The sequence below is a fragment of the Daphnia magna genome, linkage group LG6, assembly GCF_020631705.1.
Source record: "Daphnia magna isolate NIES linkage group LG6, ASM2063170v1.1, whole genome shotgun sequence".
NCBI classification, from domain to species: Eukaryota; Metazoa; Arthropoda; class Branchiopoda; order Diplostraca; family Daphniidae; genus Daphnia; species Daphnia magna.
In genome coordinates, this window is record NC_059187.1 from 3679874 (window position 1) to 3701988 (window position 22115).

The window sequence follows — 22115 nt, forward strand, 5'->3', positions numbered from 1 at the left end:
AAAATTATTGGTTTTATATCGGGGAGGTGGGGGTTACCCGATACCCGTGAAACCGTACCGACCAAAGCAAAATATTGTAAATCGGTTTACTACCCTAGTAAAATTTTTTTATGCGATAATTTTGCACAAATGGATTGATCTAATCAAGAGCTATCCATTCCTGTAATTTTTTTCAAATATAGAGCTTATGGTTTACCGATTATAATTCATTTAGTTCACGATCCATCAAACCACACCGACAAAAATATCCAATCGGTTTACTACTCGGTTAGGTATTTTTAAAGTAAAAATTTTACGGAAGTGGATAGCCCTCATCATCGGCTATCCATTTCTGTAAAATTTTTTTATTTAGACTTAATATTGTTACCTATAAAACTATTTGAATTTTGCGTACTGTGATAGAGGGATTACCCGAGACACGTTAAACCGCACCGACCTACCTACCGGAAAAATAGCTGATGGGTCATTACTCGGGTAGGTGCTTATCAAGCGGTTTTCTTTCGTTTAAAATACCCACTTTAAAAGATATGGCCCAGCATTAACTTAAAATGGATGTGCAAGTGAAGGAAAATAAATAAAACTATGATGTATTGCAAAAAACAAGTCAAATAGGGTACACAGTAATGATATCGGGTTTTGGAACCGGTTCCACTACCCGAATGCCCATGAGTGGAAATTCACAATTATTACAGTAATTTTAATGAAATTATACCGTTTCTTAATTAAGTAATATTCTAATAAATGAAAACAAAATTATAAAGTTAAAAGGCATTGTATTACGGAAAGGAAACAGAAATAAAAATAAACAATAAACATAAATAATAACAAACACAAAACAAAAAAATAACGGCTGGTGGGTTTTGTGTTTTTGCCTGACAGGGTTCAGGTCCCTGAACGAGATGGAGTTGCAACTGAATGCGAAAGGCAAGTTGCGCTAGTATAGCGAATTGAGCTGCCTATCTCTTGCTGCAAATTGAGGCCAGGGACCTGAACCCTAACAGGAGTTGTCGTCAAGTTTTGCCTGACAGCGTTCAGGCCCCTGAACGAGATGGAGTTGAAAAAGAACCTCTTTATAGATGCTTAAACTGAATTCTGATCAGTCTTCAAAAAAGTTTTTTTTGTTGCATAATTGAAAAGTACATTATCGATTTTTTTTTGTTTTGTTTTTTATTCAAATTAAGAAGAATTAGTGTGCATTTGAGATAAACAGAAAACAAACAAAAAATGTTTTCTGAAAATTTTGCAAATTGCAACTGCATTTTCGATTTTCCTTTCTATCAGACATCGTTCCGGCAGTCTGACTGACGTCTTGTTTGCGTACAGTGTGCTGTCTGCTTTCGTCTTCACTAGCTTTAACTCTTCGACCTCGTAGTTTTTATCGATTTTTGGCTTTTAATCTAGTCATTTTACAAGCAACGCTAAGAAGGGAAAGAATGGAGTATATTGTAAAACAATAAAACGTTTTGTCACAATTTCAATTCCTTAAGGAACTATTACAAGATCGTAGGACGGTAGGAGCACATGGCTCAGAAATATCATCGGGAAAGCACACAGTACGATTCGTTTTTGTAGGTACTAAGATATACTTCAATTTCCAGTTTTCCACAGCAACCTTTTATTACTGATCTTATCACTTACCTTTATTTGTGAATGAAGAGAAAGCTGATATTTGATAAATTTTGAGATGGATAAAAAACTTGAATCTTTGAAAGATTAAGATTGTAGTTCTTGTGGTAACCTTAACATCCATGTTTGTTTTCATCTCATGATAATCTTTTCACCCTCCAGGTTTCTTTGTGTTGATGGATTAGTCACCCTAGAGCAATTACGAGTATTTGGATCATATACAATCCAATCCACAAATTAATGTTGAAGTTGTTGTGAAATATGCAACTAGCCCCTAGCAGATGAGTTCGTTGGAACTACCTAGCCAAAGGTTCAGACTTTTTATTTCAAGATTTAAGTCCTGAGGCTGCGATATCCTGAATTAGGTGAGCGATTTCTTGTAAGAAATGAGTATCCATAATAATTGACTTAAAGTAACTTAAAAAATTACCTTATGTTTTTGTTGTTTTTTTCTTTTCTTCTTAACAAGGTCGGGAAGGTGCCTTATGTTGTAGAATGAAAAATATTTCACCTTGTCCTTGCCATTAGCTTCTGTAGTCAACTATGCTTCTAGGTTCTAACGTGGACTCTTCACCTTACCCATACAAATTCCTTAGAGCTACACTTTCGAGGTTAGTTCTAATTCTAATTGTTATTCTTTCCATCTATCTTGTACAACAGTGGTCATCCAGGGGCAGTAGATGAGTGAGGAGCTTCTCTACCATACGGAGATGATTGTGTTGTCTCTACCATTGTCTTCACAATAGGATATGACAGATGCCACGGCGATGCCTTCATTAGGTACTACATTGCTTTCTGTCTTATCGTCCACGCCAGTTTCTTCATCTGGGGTTTCTTCATTCGGTCCTTCGTTGCGACTGGCATCAGTGACTACAATGCCTTTGTCCGGATTCTCAGAAAGTTCTCCTGTCTGAGGTTCCGTATTTGTCATTAGGTACTACGTCGTCATCTGGCATCACCGTGGCATCTCCACCTTATTATTTACCTTACTCATAATAACAGCCATCTTGCGCAATTTCTTTAAACACGATCATATCCTTGTAGCCTTGTCGTCTCTTCTACTACTCTGCTTTAATAACCAAGTTGACACAGAGGAGAGCGAGATAACACATTTTAACTGACCGTTGCTTGAAACGATTTTAGGTCATCCACTGTTATACCCGGACCACAGTGTATGAACGCATCGCTTCCGGGAAGTAGCTACTGCAGTGACCAGTGCGGGCTGAAATTGGCGACAGACGTATATACCAGGTAAACTCATCCCATTCGAAAGATTTCGGAGAAACATTTGTAGAAAAGTGCTGTCTAAATTTTGCCGCGTGTTAATGTTCGGTGAAAATTCTACAGTCAAAACAGGAATTCAGAATGACTATTGAACGATTTCGTCTAAATTCGACAGGAACTGAACATAATATTTAAAGTGTGGTCTAAATACGTTATTGCTATGACTGGATTTGCATTTCCTCGGTAGAAATGTAACGCTACCGATACTGCAATTCTGATCAAAACGCTCAAATTGAGCCTTCAGTCGTCCATGTATACAGTAATGGTAGATGGCTGATTTTTTTTTTCTTCTTCCACTCACACCCATTCCCATCCCCGTTTTATCGGAGTCTAGTTACATCCTGAAGCTGATTTGACTGAAAACGGCATGTTGGATTCCTTTCCATTGAGTTCGAAACATTGATCTTATAAAATTACTGGACAAACGATGTTGCATGACTTCTTGTTTTTGTTGACATCTGTGGATTGCAAGGAGGTTTCACATTAGAGAAACGCGAGCAGCAGTGTATCGATTACATCCGGCGTACGTGATAGGATCGTGCTCCTGTTGGTAAACGGCGAAGTCGATTCCACCGTTTGTGCTGCCTTTCTCCATGTACTTTTACAGGGTGATGACTCGTCGCGAGTGCAGATCATCAATATCGATAACGGTTTCCTGCGTAAAGATGAAGTCGAGCAGGTCGTTGCAACTTTCAGCAACTCGGGCTCAATCATCGGGTAATTTGAGATACTTTTCTGACCGTTCAGAATCTTATGATTGGCCGAATGTGATACGAGATTACTTGGTACATCGTCCTGTCACATCTCAAATTCTACGGTTTATAATTCTTGTTCTTTGACCGAGTTCTTTTACAGACAATGGCTTCTCATTTCTTCTTCATACCAGCAATCAGATTTGATGTTTTGAATTGTTTAAGGTTGTTAAAGCAAGTTTGACTTCTTACGATGCTTCCACCAACGTGCATGGTCGCCAAACTTTGTCGTTGTGTCGGACTGCTAATCCGGAAGGAAAAAGTCGAATTATAGGCGATACGTTTGTTAAAGTGGCAGGTAGAACGGCTAACGATTTAAATCTCACTTGGGATAATCTACTTCTCGAACAAGGTATCAACCTTCTCTTTTTTGCGTGTAATAGACTATATTGCCTGTCATCATATATGAAAATATTACAGGTACTTTGAGGCCGGATTTATCTGAGTCCACTTCGCACATGGCTTCTTCACGCGGTTTGTCAATTCGAATCATTAGCGCCGAAGAACCGTTCATGAAAGCTGATTTCGGTGAGACGCAAGCGCTGATTCGTCTGATGGTCGATTATGCCAACATGGCAGCCAAAGAACGTGCCTTGCTCAATCGGATGGAAATCGCGACGTTGGAAGAAGAGCGTTTTCTTCTGGAAGAACTGTCTAGTCGCAAACAGTATGTTGCTACGCTACTGTCTATTCGCGCTGTCGGTGTTAAGGTACAAGAGCTTCGCAATTTAGAAGTTTTGTTGGCGGAGTTTTATAAAGATTTTTCTCTTCCTTGCAGGGAGAACCTTACAGCTATTGCGTACCACTGAGCTATGATCAGACACAACCAAACTGGAATGATCTCGACCGTGTTTGCTACATATTCGGAAAGCCTGTGCGTGATTCGGTGACAAACGTTAAACCTACCTACTTAACGAGTAACATTTTGTCGACTTTGAGGGAAGCGGATTTTATTTGGCAAATAAAATATTATGGGATTCGGGTTGCTATAAGAAGCTAGCCCGGGTGGCAATCGTCTTGATCCCTTTTCACTTTTATCGCTATTTTAGTCAACGCATTCGATCATGCCAGCGATCAGTCGTTTTTCGACCGTTTCTTTCACAGGATTTTATGACTGGACTTCCTGAAATTCCTGATACTCATCTGCCCCAAGAGGTACGTAAAAAATGATACATTTTAAAAACTGATATTGCTGTTAACATGGATACCGCTTATTAGGTTGTAGACAAGGTGGTTGAATCAGAAAAAGATTTACATTTTCGTGATCCTCGTCAAATTTGATAAGGATCACGAAAATCCTACTCGTTTTTGTTATGGGATCATTATTTCCGGAGATATTGGCTACTTCCGGATAATTTTCGTGACAATTAGCAAAAAGTAAAAAACGAGCTGTATTATTCTAAAAATTTCAAATTTTTTCTTGCATGTATTAGGGTATTGCAGCTTTTATTCCGTGTTTTTCTTGCTATCAACAGTACAGGCTGACCCTACGAGCAACGAAAGTTTTAGCTACAAATGTTTAGCGCCTCGTCTTGCAACTAGTAGTTGATATTCTAGGTTTTTAAATTTAATATTTGAATCATCTGTCTGTCTGAGGTTAGTAAAGTTCAAGCACTGAAAAGCAAGAATTGTTCTGATTTAAAAAAAATCTATTTTCGTTGGGTTTCAGGAGGAAAAACTAGATGGCTTTGAGTGCACTTTGATAAAGATCACGAATGACAAGTAAAATGCGTGTTAAATTCATGGGATGCTGATTTGTGTGTATGTTTGTGTTTAGGTAATCAATCAATGCTGGCTGTTCTACACTTGTTGAATAATGGTCAGTGTAATAAATTTCTAGATTCGCTGAGAAATCCAGTATCACCTCTTCACCAGTCCTCTCTCTTCAATGATTGGGTACAACACCACTCCAATCCATAACTGTATTTTCACGTGTCAGAAAATTGTACGCGGAAAGAGATGCTGCATTTTCAAAGAAAGCTACTTCCACATCACCGTTGGTCGCTGCTTCGCCCCGAAGATAAAAAATTTAACATTTTTATAAATTAAAGTGCATATCTGGGCTCCCTTCTTTTCTGTGGCCCCGTTTCCCCTTGACTCGTAATAAGCCCGTAGGGGGTCATGCCCCTACTGTGATCAGCAGTAAAGGTTGTGAGTGCGCTGTCCGGAAAGGGGACGTGGGGGTCCCCAAGTTCGATGATATCATTGGAGGGCGAAGAGGCTACCCACAAATCCGAATTAACGGTTAATCGCTCACGTAAAAACTTGTCCGAAACCTTCCATCCTTTTCCGGCTTCTCTTAGCCACGCCCCGGGTAATCTCCCCGGGGATTCAAATTCAATTGAAGTAATGTCTGGTAAGCGGAGACACTGCCTTAAACTATTTACTAGTACTTAAACAATACAAATATTTAAAAGTATTAATTTTGTGTTTCTTTTTTCAATGGAATTTGAATTCAGATTTTAATTTTAGTTCCATTTACTACACAAGTTTGAACGTGCATTGTTCTTTATGAGACTTTCTATTTAAATACTCATTCATTCAACTTGTGCTACTTGAGGATCGAACCTACAACCTTTAGCTTATACAGCCAATGCTCTACCACTGAGCTACAACTAATATTATTATGAAATCTACTGCTCTTGAACTGTACCTACGTGAAATTGTAGATAAAAAGAATTTGATTTTTTAACCGCTTTTATATTCTCTTTCTTTCTTCGCATGCGTCTTGTGATATTTCAGGATTTTACACTAATTGAAAGTGCTCACCGTCACGTGTACAAGATTCTTTGACTAATTTGTAACCATATAGCATTTTAACTCTGTCGGGAATCGATCCTAGACTTTCTGCATACCACACCTGCGCTCAACCATAGAGCCATGAGTTTCATGAACATATTGACTGTATTTCTATATTATGTAGTTGCAACATGTGGACACTAATAAGTAACAGAAATTGTGTTGAGTGAAAATTGATGTCATGATTTTCGGTTGAAAACGGTAACGATAACACGAATCATCAACATAAATCATGTTTAGTTCAACCAGTTCACACTCATGGAGGTCGAACCGCTAACCTTCTATTTCATTATGATGACGATGTAACCATTGATCCATAAACGGTATAAAAATCGTAGCCTGACTTAATCACAGGTTGTTGTACAAAAGTCGGGCTTAATTTTCAAAGTCTACTTTTTATGAAAACAGGAAAGGTCGGGCATGGAATGCGGTTACACCTCACCTATTACAACCTAAATCGAACAATAAAAACGAAAAAAAAAAAAAAAAAACATTTTGTTGATGGATGCGTTGCTGTATAGTAAGTTGCCGGACGAAGCGGAATATCTCGTGCATTTGATCAGTTTGGATTCGGATGACTTGCTAATACTTAAATTTCCGTTCTTATGTCAAGGAAAAGAATACCCTCTTCCGATTTACCTTTGCGAATCGATATAACCTCGAGATAAGAAAAATGCATCAGTTTTCTTTTTAAAATTGAAGGTCAGTACTACTTTTTTTTTCGAAGCACAGTTATTAAATTACGTGAGCAATGACGTCGAGGAAGTGAACATCATTCCAATTGATGCATCGGATGGCGAAGAAACTCTAACCAAAAATCGACGACTTTTCTAATACCTCTGCAAACAAGACAATAAATTGCACTTCAATTAGGTTGAATCATTAGTTTACAAGCAGAACAAACCGACAGACCTAGAATTTCAGATTTGACCTGAGATGTTTCAAAACGTTCAACTTGATTTCAAGAGCTCTGAATTAGAATGGCACTAGGGAGGTCTGATGTCACAAACGGAGAGAACCAGTTTCGTTGAGACACATGATCTCTTTTACATTAGACACGTGATCTACACGGCCTTTTTAATGAAGTCCCCCAGGTATACACGGCCTTTAAAATGAAGTCCGTTGCAAGGCGACGCACAAAGCTCCGCCTTAAACAATCAACCACCCACTAACACAAAACAAACTTAAACAACGCACCATCCACTCTGGATAAAAATCGGCTGAAACTCAATTCGCTTTTAGATTGCTCGGCATTCCTGTACCATTGATACGATAATTAACACGACCTCTCCGGAAACCAAGCGTTATCTACTCTACAAGACAACGTCAATTTTTTCGACACACCATCTAAAATAAGAAAACCCGTAAAGCATTCATACGAGAACCCCGAGATCGACTCGAGTTGGCCGACTAAACTGCTCCGCACTCGTTGTGTCGTTCAGCCGATAAACACGAGAACTCGACCCCGAGCTGCTCCGTTATTTCTTCCTCAAAATGATACCAATATCAGCGGCACACAATCAAACACACAAAAAAAATACGAACAAGAGATTACTGCCGACATACCGAAAAATCGCCCCGCCACCAGCGCCATCTGTGGGGAGAAATACCAGAAAAAAGTAGAGTCGGTCCGATTGGCGATGACAGCGCGAAAAATCGCTCCTCCTTTAGCGCCATCTGTGGAGGGAAATCTCAGAAAAACTGGGGTCGGTCCGGTCGGCGATGACTAGTGAGGATCAGTTTCGCAAGAAACCCTATCAGGAAACAAATTTGTTTTTATACATTTGCTAATGCTAATTGTTAAACAAAACAGATTAACTTACCAGTTCAGTACAAATTCAGCTAACGACATGTTTTTAGGCATCTAATGATATTTCCTTAAAAAAGGATTCAAAATCCTTTCCAACTACGCGTATTGTTAAGAATTGTTTTACTTTCCTCTACTTCATTTGGTATTTCATGTCGCTATTGATAAGATTGTTGGTTTAATTAAGGATGGAAGGCGTATGGATATAGCTCAAGCTCTTCAGACGGATTGGCAAAGCATCATAGCAAGAAAAAAAGTGACAAATGTTTACATAATAGTTCAGGAACAAGAAATATTAAACACCTTCCAACAAGGCAGCAACTCTTTGATCATGGAAAACGGCATGGTTGTAGTGATTCATTGCATAATCCAAGAGAAATCAAATAGTCACAGCCAGCGAGTGACAATCATCTGCTTAACACTCTATACATCCCAGGTCATAAAACAGGCCTGTTGGATATTCTCAATCAGTTAGTGTTTCAATAGTACACTCACATCATTGCTCAGAAACCTAAAACTTTGATTTACCTTGGTTTTTGTGGGATTGTAAGCAACTGGTTAGGATAAATCCACCGTAAGCCCTGCTTTGGTGAACATACCAGGGAAGATATGTTAACCATTGGAAGGGTCAGTTCTACTAGATGAAAGTGATTTAATCTATAGCCTACTGATAAGAAAACACAAAAAAAAGTTACATAATTAATTGCGTCTACATAAACTATTTGAACGAAAGTTTGGAATAAAAAGTAGTGAATTTCTTTTAGGGATAAGACTGACACCGACTACTTCGACTGAATCGACACAACACACGAGGAGCCGGAAACAAGAGATGCCACCTGTCGGAAGAAGAAATCACACGAGCAACGTTACCTGAAAAACAAAACGAGTGACCTTAGTTTGCTTTCTCAACTTGGTCTCCGCGAGACGGTCTCGAAGGGTCGAGACCGTCACCCGTACATCCCAGTGGGACTATCCCGGCCCTCTGATTGGCTCTCTCCCTCTCCTCACCCTATAGCCCCTCCACCCCTTCTGCTTGTGGTGTGTGGCCTGTGGGGCTGTGGCGTGTGTGGAGTAGTCGGGCTGCCGCCTTCATTTGTTTGTTTTTCATGTTTATTTATTTATGATTATTTATGTTTATATTTATTGTTTCTAACTTACTATTTTGTTAATAAACTATTTGTATCTTCATTATATCGTTTTAAATTTTATAGCACAGGAATAAATTAAATATTGGTGTGTTTTCATTATAACTATTGTTAATTGTCATCCATGGGCAATTGGGTTGGTGCGGGTCTGAGAAAAAGGTTCAAAACCCGATTTTGGGAGAATCGGGAAAACTATATGTCCAAAAGTTTTAATACTTATAGGAATGGATAAATCTTGATAAGGTCTATCCAATTCTGCAAAAATTTTGCTTAAGGTGTACTAATTAGGAAAGTAAACCGCTTCGCCATTTTACGGGTAGGTCGGTGCGGTTTAGCGGGGCTAAGGAACCCCCCTCATAAAAATACGTCATATTTCAATAATTTATTGCGGGAAAACTATAAGGAAAAAATTAATAAATTTTGCAGAAATGGATAGCTCTTAGTAAGCGCTATCCATTTCTGTAAAATAATTAACATAATTTTCATAAACAAACAAATTTTGGACAAGACGTTGTTTGTAGTTTTTGCGCTCTAGATATATATACTAGATCCAATAGACTTAAGTAACAATATAAATTTTTTTTAAACTTTTTTGTGTATGAATATTTTTTCGTTATCGTTGGATTTTTGTTTTTAATTTATTAATTTATGCTATTACACTACTTATACCTTTATTAAATCGCTTTTCAATTTATAAAACAGGAATGAATTAAACATCGGTGTGTTTCCATCAGAATTATTGTGAATGAACTCTCATGGGCAACTGGGTTGGTGCGGGCTGGAGAAAAACGGTTTCAACACCCGATTTTGGGACAATCGGGAAAACTATAAGTCCAAAAGTTTTAACAATTATAGGAATGGATATATCTTGATAAGATCTATCCATTTCTGTAAAAATATTGCTCAAAATTTCCTTATTGGAGAAGTAAACCGCTTCGGCATTTTTCAGGTAGGTCGGTGCAGTTTAGCGGGTCTAAGTTAACCCTCATCTCCCAGTAATACGGGAAATTTAAATAATTTTTTTCGGGGAAACTATAGGACCAAAATTAATAAATTTTATATAAATGGAAAGCTCTTGATAAGGGCTATCTATTTCTCTATAATTTATGAAAAAATATTCATACACTAAAAAGTTTCAAAAACAATGAAAATTATTACTTAAGTCTATAGGATCGAGTATATCTCTAGAGCGCAAAAACTACAAAAAGTTCTTGCACAAAATTTTTTTGTTTATGAAAATTGTCTTAACTTTTTTACAGAAATGGATAGCTCTTGATAAGAGCTATCCATTTCTGTAAAATTTATTAATTTTGGTCTTATAGTTTTCCCGCAAAAAATTATTTAAATATTAAGTATTATTCGGGGGTGGGGATTACCGGATACCCGCTAAACCGCACCGACCTACCGGAAAAATGGCAAATCGGGTTACTCTTCCAATAAGTAGTTTTGTAAGCAATATTTTTGCAGAAATGGACAGATCTTATCCAGATATATCCATTCCTATAAGTTTTTAAGTTTTGGACTTATAGTTTCCCCGATCATTACAAGATCGGGTTTTGGAACCGCCAACCCAAGGCCCATTGGATGACAATTTACACTTATTTAAGAAAACACACCGGTAATTAATTCAATCTATTATATAAAATGAAAAAAACAATTAATGTAAGTAAAAATATTGTATTTGTAAAACTTAATAAAGAACAAACAATAAATGTAAATAATAAAAATACACGAAAGAAACAAACAAATCAAAGCGGCAGCCCCACGGAAAACCACACTGTGTACATCAGGAAAATGTGGGAGCGGAAAGCAGAAAGACATAGAAGGATGTAAGGGTGAAGAGAGCCAATCAGAGGGCCGGGATAGTCCCACTGGGATGTACGGGTGACGGTCTCGACCCTTCGAGACCGTCTCGCGGAGACCAAGTTGTGCTTTCTCACTTTTGAATTAAATTCTATTTCTGGTTTAAAAATCATAATTTCGATTGAAAATTTAAATCGAATCACGAAAACCAAACCAAAATCACTCAAATCTATGGCAACAGGAGCATAGCATGCAGGACGCAAATTTGCGGAACAGACCACGTTTAGGATTTAACAAGAAAGTTTAAAAATATTCACCAGGAATTCTTTCGAAGAAATGAAGGATCGTCAGTCGATGTTTGTGTTAATCAGGAAAAAAGAATTATTTTTTGTGCTGTATAAGTTGTCGTCTAGAATTGAAGAATACTAAAGATAGTAAGAAAAGTGGGTAAAACTTACGTTTGCTTGATAAATTCAGGTTCACAATACTGTTCTCTAAAAACAACGTATTTCTTTTTTATTCAAGTTTTTCTCTTTCTGAAATTTTTCCTGCAATAACGAGCTCTGTTCACCGGTAAACATGAAAGGTAAACTCGCTGCAGCCTGCAGGACACAAGGTTTCAAAAATCCGCAACGAACGTCAAAAGTAGTGTTTTTTTCATTAAGATAAAAAACCTTAACCCCAATGCAAAAATGAACTTGATATTCATCATTTTCGTCGAATTTTAAATCGAAAGCACATATTTTTAACTATCTAAAATTTTGCCAAAAATGAAAAAGTGGGAAGGCTACAAATAATTTTCGCATTCTTGTTAAAATCCGCAAAAAAATAGTTTATGGAATCCGATGAAAATAAAAAATTAAACTATAAATTAAGCGTCAATTTCATGTAACTGGTTTCTTTTCTCGTCAAACCAGTCGTTTTTTAAAATATATCTCCAATAATTCTGATGGAGCACGCTAACACTGTATCGCTAGCATACAATCACGCTAACCTAGTTAACCTGTAAAGTTTTGAGGCGATTTGATTAAAAGACAATATGTGTGATAACATCAGACGATGATCGGCCTGCCAAGACCTGATCATTTGCTGTTTTAAGATAAAGTTTCATACATGTTCCTACACATTGGTATGATTTATCACGATCCATTCATTCGCAAGACACTGGAAGCATGAAGGGAACACCGAACATCGTTACCGTAATTATTCGTTGTCTACTCTTCTTTCGGATAACAGCCAGTGTCCCAAGCCTTTATGGTAGTTCATACCTAAATGGGATAAAATGTAGAAATTAATGATCTAAATATGGGAAGTGAATATACCAATATCAAGTAGATCCATGGCAATAACTACAAGTTATTATACATGAAATTATGCTCGCTAATTTGAGAAATGCTGCTTCCCTTCGTGAAGATATCGTGAAACTAATGTTAATGGAAGCTAGCTACATAATCATGTTATCAGCTGTAATTCCAAAAAGCTTAAATACGGCTTCAATTAATCTAAGATTGTACAAATTTTGTTTTTGTAAAATCCCTTGATGGTAAACGTAATGGACTTGATGGTCGAATGTGGCGTGCAAGATACAACTCAATTGGCCGTAGATTTTTTTACTAGCATTGTGAGCGATAAATTTCAAGCTGGGTCAAAGGTAGCTGAAACCGTGTTGCACAAGCAGCACACTAAGGTCGACTTTAGCATCTCATGGAGGAGAGTTAATATTACAGCATTAATCTGTTTACGATAATTTTTACAGCGTTCACGTGGTATTTCCTGAAAAATTAAATTTAGTGTTGAGGATAAACGGGTTGAAGGCAAACGAACGGTACCGTGGGAAACGATAAGCTATCGCATCTGAACGCTTGAGTTCAAATGCTTCCAAATATCAGATTTCAATCTTGGGATAAATGGTCAAGGAGAAACGTGAATAGTACCTGTGAGTCACATTACTAGGATCCGGAAAACTGCGACCGACTTGCAACTAATCCAATTCAGTAGAGGTATTTATGCACAAGCTAAAAACCTGACCTTTTCAATACAAATAAACAGTAAACCTTTAATGTCCTCGGAGAGAATGCATGGTGTTGGCCAAACGAAATAGCTTCTAAGAAGTCAGCGAAACTTTTGCAATTTCACCTTGATGGCATAGAGCATTTTCATTGTTCAGTTTAACACAATGTCGCTCTTCCAAATGTACTGTTGAATGGGCGAACTATCTGACATAAACCAAAACGTCAGTTATTAATACTAACGTTAATTTCCGTTAAGAATGATTCAGCCTACTTGCAACACCGTTCATAAAACAAGTGTTACCCAGATGGTTAACGCAAAGACGCGGTGGAACGAAACCTGGACTAAAGAATCTTCAAAGGATAGGGGAAAAAGCTATTTCAAAGCAATACAAAGTGGGAACTTAAGTTCTTACAATGATGAATAAGATGTTCTTGCTGGTTACCTGTAAAATAAAAATTGGAGCAATTAACGGAATATGTTTGGTAACCACAAAATTCTAAGACTACCGTTTTGAAATGGTGTCTTTCGCGGAGATGTTCCATTCTGGTGTTGTACTACAGCCACCAAAGTTTGGCTTTCCATTGGACTCGTTTCCTGGATTGCCTGCATTTTCATAGGCAATTTTCCATTAACTTGATTTTGTCCATAAGTGTATGTTGCTATTTCCAGGAAATCCAAGGATGTCACTTCCAACTTTTACAACAGTTTCTGAAACTAAACATTTATAAAAACTGAAACTACACATATTTGGCCAATTTGGGCTGTCAACTAGATTTCCACTCACAGATAACTGGTCAGAATTTTGTGTTCTACAATCTAACAAAAATAAAAAGTAGATATAAAGTTCTGCAGTGTTAAGATTAATCAAAAATACTTTAAGGCAATTGGTTCAAGTCTACAAGCAAGCTGGTAACACTGAACAAGTAACTTCCATACTGGTTTAGGTACCAACCCAAATGAATCTATTCTGTCAAATGCTTTATTTCCATGGCATTTCTCTAAAAAATATTACAAATTTAAAGAAGACTGACAAATTAAAAAAACTTTCTTGTTCATAACAATCTCAGAGAACTGAAATATCATTTGATGGATGACATCATGGATCTCCAACAATGTTGGCATCTCTTTTATCCCACCAAACACTTTTTCCACAGATTGATTAAGGTTTAAAAGATACCTGATAGAAACAACCAACAGAGGTAAACTAAGCAACACACATTCCAACTGCTTTCTTCTCCCACCAAGTGTAATATTGTGATTTACCAACCGATCATTCTTGCGTACCTGTTAAAGAAAATAATGAACTTAACATTTCTAGATTTTAACTATTTTAGGGCTATGTGTGTCAATGAATTTGTTCCAATTTAATTTTCCAAAGATTGGCACACTGCAAACAAACACTTTAACAACATAAAAGGTATTAACCACTTTTTAAATGAGTGGGCTTTGACTTGCATTCTAAGATAATTCAATGCACTTACTTTAGGTCAAAAATCTATTTTTACCTACCAATAAATTTTTTCCTGTGCACAATTAGGCAATATCCAATCATGATCTTTAAAAAATAACAAATACACAAAACACATAAAGAATATAAGAAAAAACACAATGTCATCACTCATCAGTGTTATGTGATTATGTCTGTATGCATGAGACCAACTCATAAAAAACAGTGTTTTATCTGTTATGCATTAGTTTTTTGTTTTTTTTTCGTAACAGCAATCTTGTATGAGCTCAAGCTATTTTGTGAACAGCAATTGCTGGGATACTTGGCGCCATAGTAGTAAAATATTACAGGACAAATGCAAATAATTCGAAATGCATGGCGCTTACCAAATCCCAGCAGATGATATATTGAAATGGGTAAACTGTCAACGCTATGGCAATTATTTAGTGCCATTTGTGTTGAAATTGAAGCAACAGGCTAGACAGGTGTGATTGGCAGAAAGCAGAAACATCTATTACAACAGGAAGAAAGGGAATGAGGGTAGCCTAAAAAGAGATACTTTACGCAAGCTTTAATCAATTACTTTTTGAGACACTAAAAAACCATATAGTTTTGTAAGAAAGGAATTTCTACAAGAAATACACTTGGTACTATGTAAAGCCAACTGAATTGTGATACTGCTATCAGTATCACAATCCGTTCATTTGTATCAGCAATCAGTATCAAATTCTGTCCGTGTGACGCCACTTACAGCATGCAGAGGCAATGACAAATACAATAGTTGACAATGTGAGAATTCTTTTACATTACTCTTATTTTTCAAACGATCAGCAAAAATATCAAAATGTACTTTACTTATTGGTTCCATTCACGATGAAAGAGCACCTGGTGATCAGCAGCATGATGAAGTGCTGTCTTTTACTGTCTGTCTCTGTCTCTCAGTCTCTGTCTCTGTCTCCGTCTACTTGCTGATTCCGCCATCGGCCATTCCGCTAACCGCTGCTGCAGTATCATAGAGATGGTCAAACTACTCCTTACGACCCACGTCACTCTTCGCGAACCTTGCTCCCTCCGAAAGTGCTGCACCAAGCGGATTTGGAAAGGATAGCGTTTTGCATGGTAGTGCACCAGGTCTCCGCATGGTGCAGCACTGTCGGAGTGAGTGAGCCTATGGTAAGCGTGTAAAATATCTGGTTCGTGAAAAGTAACGTGGAGCGTGGCTTTTTTACAGGCGTTTAACATATGTCGATTTCGGATGGCTGCACTCGGTGCAGTAGCCAGTGCACACTGGCTCAGAGCGAGAAGGGTCATGTGACGTCATGCACTCCACTGGGTTGTCAGAAAATAAACGTTACACTCGAACACTTTTTTCACTTTTTACGCCCTGGAGGAAGTAGCAGACGAAAGAAAAAATGGCTCCTATCACTAAACAACACACTCTCTAAATTCGTCTGCTAGAAATTGCACTGCACCGCTTGCACTGACTAAAAAGGTCGGGCAAGAAAGTGCAGTTTTCGAGTGACCTCGGGCGGTGCCGGAGTGCCACTGGAACGTACAAATTCGATGCACCGAAAAAGTGGATTGCACTAAGATTACCACTCGAACAACTTTTTCTCGGGGAAATTGCACCAGTGCAAAAAAGTGCAGCCATCCGAAATCGACAATAGAGTACTTGAACTAAACCTGCCATATGTTTTATTTAGAGGGCGCCAGTGCACTACGGTATCTACGGTCTACTTTGGAAAATAGACAGACGCTGATCTGCGTAGTCTCTGAGGCCGTTTGTATCGTCTACCGCTAGATGGAAGCATAGCTGGTGGGACAGCGATAGAAAATAATTTTAGCAAATAGCTTTAATTTTAAAAAATAGCATAGAAAAATAGCAAATAGCAATAAACTGAGAATTGGTGGGTATAGCTGGGTTACAGGATTGCATGACTTGATAATATGCGGCTGAGCAAATATCAATTTAAAAATATATAAAAAATGGCACTAAATAATATTAATATTCTTGGAAATAGGAACTTAGTCTTAGTAGAGTAATAGATTAGTTAAAATAATCTATGACTCTGGTAGGGATCAGCCCCAATTAGCCGAGAACCAGTTTACTACCGGAAGGTACTGGCGTTAACTGAAAATAGCTGAAAAGGCATATTTTACATGTGTCGCGCCAGTACCTTCCGTAAAGTGGTCTCAGGAAATCGGGGCCGATCCCTAGACTCTGGTCTTGGGAAGCAAAGGAAGCAACGTTGGAAAAATATAAACAAAATATCAAATGGCAATGTTGAATTAGTTTTTACTAGATAGTATCTCGTAAGCCGTAACATGACCGTAGGATTGAAATTCATTTCCTCTGTTAAATATGTTTTGAGTATCAAGGTTTAGAAATTAATTAATGATAAACATTATGAAGTGATTATTAGCTGTTATGCTACATATGCTGTTTACTTATGAAAAGTCATTATTACTGCAATGGTATACTGAAATCCCTGTCTGGTTTATTTCAGATTGATGACATTTGAAATTTTCGTTATTTAGGATGGGAGCACATCGTCGCTAGCTGCGCTGGAACTTTATGTTAATGAACTATTCTCGGGAAATGCAAGCAAAGAGCAAATACAAAAAATTCATGAGGCCTTGGATAATTTCAGCCGACAGAAAGGAGCATGGAAAGATGCATTATATTTTTTGAATCAAACTACAAACCCACAAACTGCCATGTACTCCTTGACTGTCTTGGAGGTATAAAAAGAATTTTGTTTAAAAATCTCACTCGCTGTTTGCATCCATGAATGGCAATATTTTTTTTCTCTTGATTTTGAAAGGGTTTCATAACAAAAGGATGGAATGGACTGTCTAGTGAAGAACAACTTGAATTGCGCACAACTCTTTATCACTGGCTATTAGAAAAGCATCAGTTTGCTCCATATTTCATTCGGAACAAGGTTTGTTTTCAGAATTACTACTTAATGCCACCTGTATATTATTTTCTTATTTTATAGGCTGTGCAATTGGTGGTTCACATTGCACGATCTGATTGGCCTCAGAAATATCCAGATTTTTTAAATGATGTCCTCATGCTAGTTTCATCTTCCAACAGTTCATCCACAATTCTTGGTCTTCTATTTCTTCAAACTGCCTCAGAGGAGCTTGGTACTCCTAGGGATGGCCTTCTCTACAGCAGGAAAGCTGAGCTAAAGCAAAGACTTTTACAACTTATTCCCAATACACTGGCAATTCTAACTGGTATTCACGTTGTCCTCATTAGAACGATGTCCTCATTACTTCAAAAATTTCATTGTTTTTCAGGATTACTTCAAACTATTTGGGAAAAGCGACCCCATTCCATAACAAGTACCCCACCTCCATCACCTACCAATTCTCTCCCAACCGAAATTTCTTCTCCGCGTCAGCATTTACCCACAGGAAAAAATCATTCACATTCTTTGAACAGTGAAATGGAACCTGTTGCTCGCCTTGCCCTCCAATGTCTGACTCATTTTTTTACATGGATTCCACTTTCAAGCCATGTAACCCCTCAACTGATGGAGTTAATTTTCCGCTTTGTTGGCATGGGCACTGAGGAGTCTCTACCTGTCATGAGTACATGCAACGGTATAGTGGTCAATCTGCTCAAAACCATCTGTGTTGTCTTATAAATTTATTAATTATATATTTTTATTCTCTCTCCTTCTTGGTCAGAACTTAGTGTCCCGGTTGTTGCGTTGGGAACGATAAACGAAATTCTTTACAAGAACTGCGTCCCGGCTGAATTTGAAAACTTTGTCGTTCTTCTATTCAACAATTGTTGTATCATTCTTCACCATTTCGTGAACGATTTAGCCAATGGTCACTTACCTCAGCAACCGCGTCCTCAGTAAGTTCAGCACTGATAGCTTTTAACCTCATCCGTTAAGGGTAAACTAACACCCGTTGCATTTCTTATGTTCTGCTCTTTAGATTTATGGAGAAACTTGTGGAGCTTGTCCATTTGTTGATGTCGAATCACTTACGCCGGCTGGAAGGTCGTCTCCTCCCACAGTTTAGCGTCCCACAGTTTCTCTCGCTGTTCTTCACTTTTACATTCAAACAGGCCGACTGGGGTCGTTACGCATCTTGCCTTGACACTTGGCAAGTTTTTCTTAGTTATGTAAAGCAATCGTCGAATACCAGCGGAAGCCAACCGAGTTTAAATGGAGATACGCTAGCTGTACGGTATCAAGATTCCCTGGTAACTCTCAGCGAACACGTTCTCCGCAAGATACTCTTTTCTAGCAACGGCACTCAACTAGAGGAACTAGATGACGAGGCAATAGATGGCAATGTACGTATATTTCCGTTTCGGCTTGCATTAACTGCGTTGCTATATGTTGTGATGATTCATTTCGTGCAGATGGAAACGGAACGCCAAAAAATTCAACTTCAGTCCATAGAAATCTTTGTTACGGCCGGAGAATTAGTCCGAAATCAAACCCTTTCGTTATTGAATGAACCGTTTCAGCGATGCACTTCGGCCTATCGGTCATTGACATCTCTTTCTACCACGACTAACAATGTAGTTCGATTGGAATCAAAAGATCAGCTCAAAGAGATGCTGATGCTCCTGAGTGACCTTGCCATGTTGATACAACTTATCGGGCGCCTTTCTGAATTACATACCGGGCCCGACTATTGCACTCAGTAAGTATGGACTTGTCACTCAAGAATAACTGAAGATTTTGTAAATATTCCTCTTCTGCCATTAGTTTCGAAATGGGGAAAGCGCTTGTTGGAAAGCTTGTCGATTTGGCAACGTACGGATCATTGATGATCAATTTAAATTTTGTTGGTCTTCCTGGAGATGAGCTTAAGTCAACCTTGTCGCTTGTGTGAGTAATACCGTTGACAGCATTAGATATTCTAAATTCGTCTAACTATGTGTTGTTTATAGACATGCACAAGTTTTGTCATCGTTGCAGGCATGGTGCCATTGGATATCGATCTGGGCTCACGGAGATGGTCCCAAAGAGCCTGTAAACTCACTAGTCGCCGCGCTTGTTGCTTCTGCAGTCGATGTTTTTAGTCCAACCTGGTCTAGTAGGGGAGTCGCTACGGGAAATTTAAAAGAGAATGGCCGGGAAAAAGTGTATCAGGCCGGATTGCAATTGCTCTCATCTGTCGTCAGTGTCATACGCACATCGAATTTATGGAATTGTCCTTCTTGGAACGAAATCTATCATTCTGTCTACGACATCGACTATCTTCCGCCTGCCGTATGTCCCCCATTTTATTTGATTTTTAAAATGTTTAACAAGTTATTTAACGGGATGATGTTGTATTCGCTAGATTCATCGGCAATTGACACGCTGCGTCTTGGGTTCTGCCATCGTGACGTGGCGTAACTGCACCGTTGAAGAACAGCATTGGGAAGAACGGCAATCACGTCTTCAGTTGACTCTAGAGCGAGTAACCCAGGCTACTCGGATAATAGTGCAAGAATTAAGAAGAGAGCCATTGACTGCGCTCCTAGCACAAGGCAAGCCCATTGTCATATCGACGATTACTTTGCTGGCCGACTTAGCTGGTCTAGCTCGGGATGAAACTACTGCTTCAAAAGCCGCTTTGTATTCGGCTCTAGGTCCGTGGATTGAGCCAACCCTAATTCTGCTATCGTACTATATTCACGATGCTGGTACGTGTCAAGGCTTCACTTTTAGTTTTTTTAAGAGGAAATCAATTTTAATTTTTTTTTTTTTTTCATTCCTTCAGAGGTGACGGAAACCATTTTCCAATTTTACGTGGCCGTATTCGATAGCCTGTTAAGCCAGGTTGGAATAGCGCGCGCTGAAAAAGCAGTTCAAACATTTCTGGAAATATTCCAGCAACAGAATATCCAAGTGATCTTGCAGCAAGATAACTTGCATGGAATCCGAGCTGTGGAACAGTAGGTTTCCATAGCACTATGTCTTTTGATTGTTATTTGTAAATTTGCAATGTCATTTGCAGGCTCCTGCGGATTTTGCAGATTGTCGTACAAGAACCAGGCAACGCGTTCAAACGTTTTTTGCCCAACACCTTATCTCTGTGTTTGGACCACATCCATCCTTGTATCACACAGGTATATAGTGTTCTTCCGCTGAGTTTCTGCTATTTGATTGACCGTCGTTCGTATCTTCTCCATTTTCAGATAAATTCATCTGAAATCAAAGAGACGTTTTACCATTTGCTGACCCTCATTCTGCGTCACCATTGGCGTTCTTTTTTCAAAGGTATGAGCGTATTGTGTGTTGCGTATGTCGATCAAGCTTTAAACTATAAATTTGTATTCCCAAGGATCTGTGTTGACGACTTATGGGTCACGAGAATTGGATCGTGCCGAACAAATGGACAACCGACCACAGTTTATCGCCATCATGACTTCCTATGGACAGTCCTTCTTATTGCCTGATATAACAATTTTTAAGCAAAATCTCGAGGCCCTCGAAAGCCTTCAATCAAAATGGAAACTATATCACAAGGTAAATTCAATTTGATCGAGTGTACTTTAATGGAACAATCGCTGATTCTTTTGTTTTGTTGTTAAGGCTGTTTTCCGCGATGGAATTGCCAGCCAGTTTATGAGTACTCTACTGAATGTACTAACAAATGGATCGCACGAGCTTCTGAGAGAGGAAGTAGGGTTAGCCATTTATGCCATGGCTTCTCCCGATTTCGAAGTTTTCTTCCAGCAATTTCTTCCGACTTACCTCCTCAATTGCCAAGGGATTGAAGACTATCAGAGAATCGCACTTAAAAGTGCCTTTACCAACGATACGGTAAGCATTTTCTATCGTTTCTCTCCCTTTTATTTATTTTTTGGTCGATGTTTTCGTTTTGCCAGCTGCTACTGATTCATTTCGCTGCATTGTTTATTAGGATCTCCCGTCTTTCACGCAAAACGTCCATCGATTTACAAATGATCTCCGATGTTTCCGTTCAACCAACATTTCCAGCGCAAGCCTATACCAATGTTGAAGGATCTAAATTGGGCCTGGTTAACTGCCCATACTTGTTACGTCGCTCATAGGGTTCACTTGTCATTTTGGCCTTATCCGTAATTTCCGTTTCAATACATATTCGTAATTCTATTTTTGACGACATCTGGCTGGACCTTCGTAACCTACCCATTCTGCTCCTCACACTTATTTTTAAAATGGGCTTTCAGGTAATGATTTTTTGAATCTAGCTGCTTCATTTTCTTCTTCATTTCTTCCCTAGCGTTGAAGTCTCCCTTAAATCCTGACACGCTTTCAAACTGCTTTGACGTGAGTCGTTTGGAAGCAAACGTATCGTCTTTCGCTGTGACTGTGATAGTGTTACACTAGTTCCATTCCACATGTGTTAAGCGACTAGACGCAAGTTAATCATTTTAATTTTCAGTGTTGGACTGTGTACTGGCCTGAAGGCAGATGTCCAGCTTC

At 38.4% G+C, this 22115-nt stretch overlaps 1 protein-coding gene, 2 long non-coding RNA genes and 1 pseudogene across 59 annotated transcripts; 3 read left to right on the forward strand and 1 right to left on the reverse strand.

Annotated features, from left to right (window-relative positions):
• Positions 1-1278: 1278 nt before the first annotated feature.
• LOC123473681 lies at positions 1279-3338 on the forward strand. 8 transcript variants are annotated; one of them, XR_006647818.1, is made up of 7 exons: positions 1280-1572; positions 1789-2005; positions 2096-2237; positions 2298-2406; positions 2494-2560; positions 2770-2877; positions 3245-3338. It is a non-coding gene; the product is annotated as an uncharacterized LOC123473681 (long non-coding RNA). The 8 variants fall into 8 exon arrangements; XR_006647823.1 differs by lacking the exon at positions 3245-3338 and adding an exon at positions 2974-3182 and having other exon boundaries at positions 1789-1991; XR_006647819.1 differs by having other exon boundaries at positions 1279-1572; positions 1789-1991; positions 2096-2406.
• Positions 3339-3357: 19 nt separating this feature from the next.
• On the forward strand, positions 3358-5405 carry LOC123466422 (annotated as a pseudogene).
• Positions 5406-5922: 517 nt separating this feature from the next.
• LOC116924306 lies at positions 5923-16352 on the reverse strand. 50 transcript variants are annotated; one of them, XR_006647795.1, is made up of 10 exons: positions 15532-16351; positions 15063-15187; positions 14739-14784; positions 14471-14513; positions 13736-14406; positions 11354-13671; positions 8797-9177; positions 8572-8718; positions 8285-8485; positions 5923-8215 (listed from the first exon to the last, which is right to left on the reverse strand). It is a non-coding gene; the product is annotated as an uncharacterized LOC116924306 (long non-coding RNA). The 50 variants fall into 50 exon arrangements; XR_006647789.1 differs by having other exon boundaries at positions 13736-13943; positions 14014-14045; positions 14104-14227; positions 14407-15187; XR_006647794.1 differs by having other exon boundaries at positions 13736-14227; positions 14407-14513; positions 14739-15187; positions 15532-16352.
• Positions 16353-16966: 614 nt separating this feature from the next.
• LOC116924289 (exportin-6) lies at positions 16967-21782 on the forward strand. The gene is made up of 17 exons (XM_032930810.2): positions 16967-17151; positions 17215-17418; positions 17502-17621; positions 17679-17922; positions 17986-18291; positions 18379-18553; positions 18637-19000; positions 19070-19356; positions 19422-19544; positions 19607-19928; positions 20002-20347; positions 20425-20599; positions 20662-20773; positions 20843-20924; positions 20989-21173; positions 21240-21470; positions 21571-21782. Exons 1-17 carry the CDS (start codon positions 17149-17151, stop codon positions 21667-21669), a joined length of 3378 nt encoding a protein of 1125 aa, XP_032786701.2. The 5' UTR covers positions 16967-17148; the 3' UTR covers positions 21670-21782.
• The last annotated feature ends 333 nt before the right edge of the window (positions 21783-22115 follow it).

Bases quoted from the DNA above. Each gene is read 5' to 3' on its own strand.
- LOC116924289 (XM_032930810.2), top strand. The intron at 17,923-17,985 runs GTATTCACGTTG...ATTGTTTTTCAG, and splicing joins TACACTGGCAATTCTAACTG to GATTACTTCAAACTATTTGG. The intron at 19,357-19,421 runs GTAAGTATGGAC...TTCTGCCATTAG, and splicing joins GGGCCCGACTATTGCACTCA to TTTCGAAATGGGGAAAGCGC.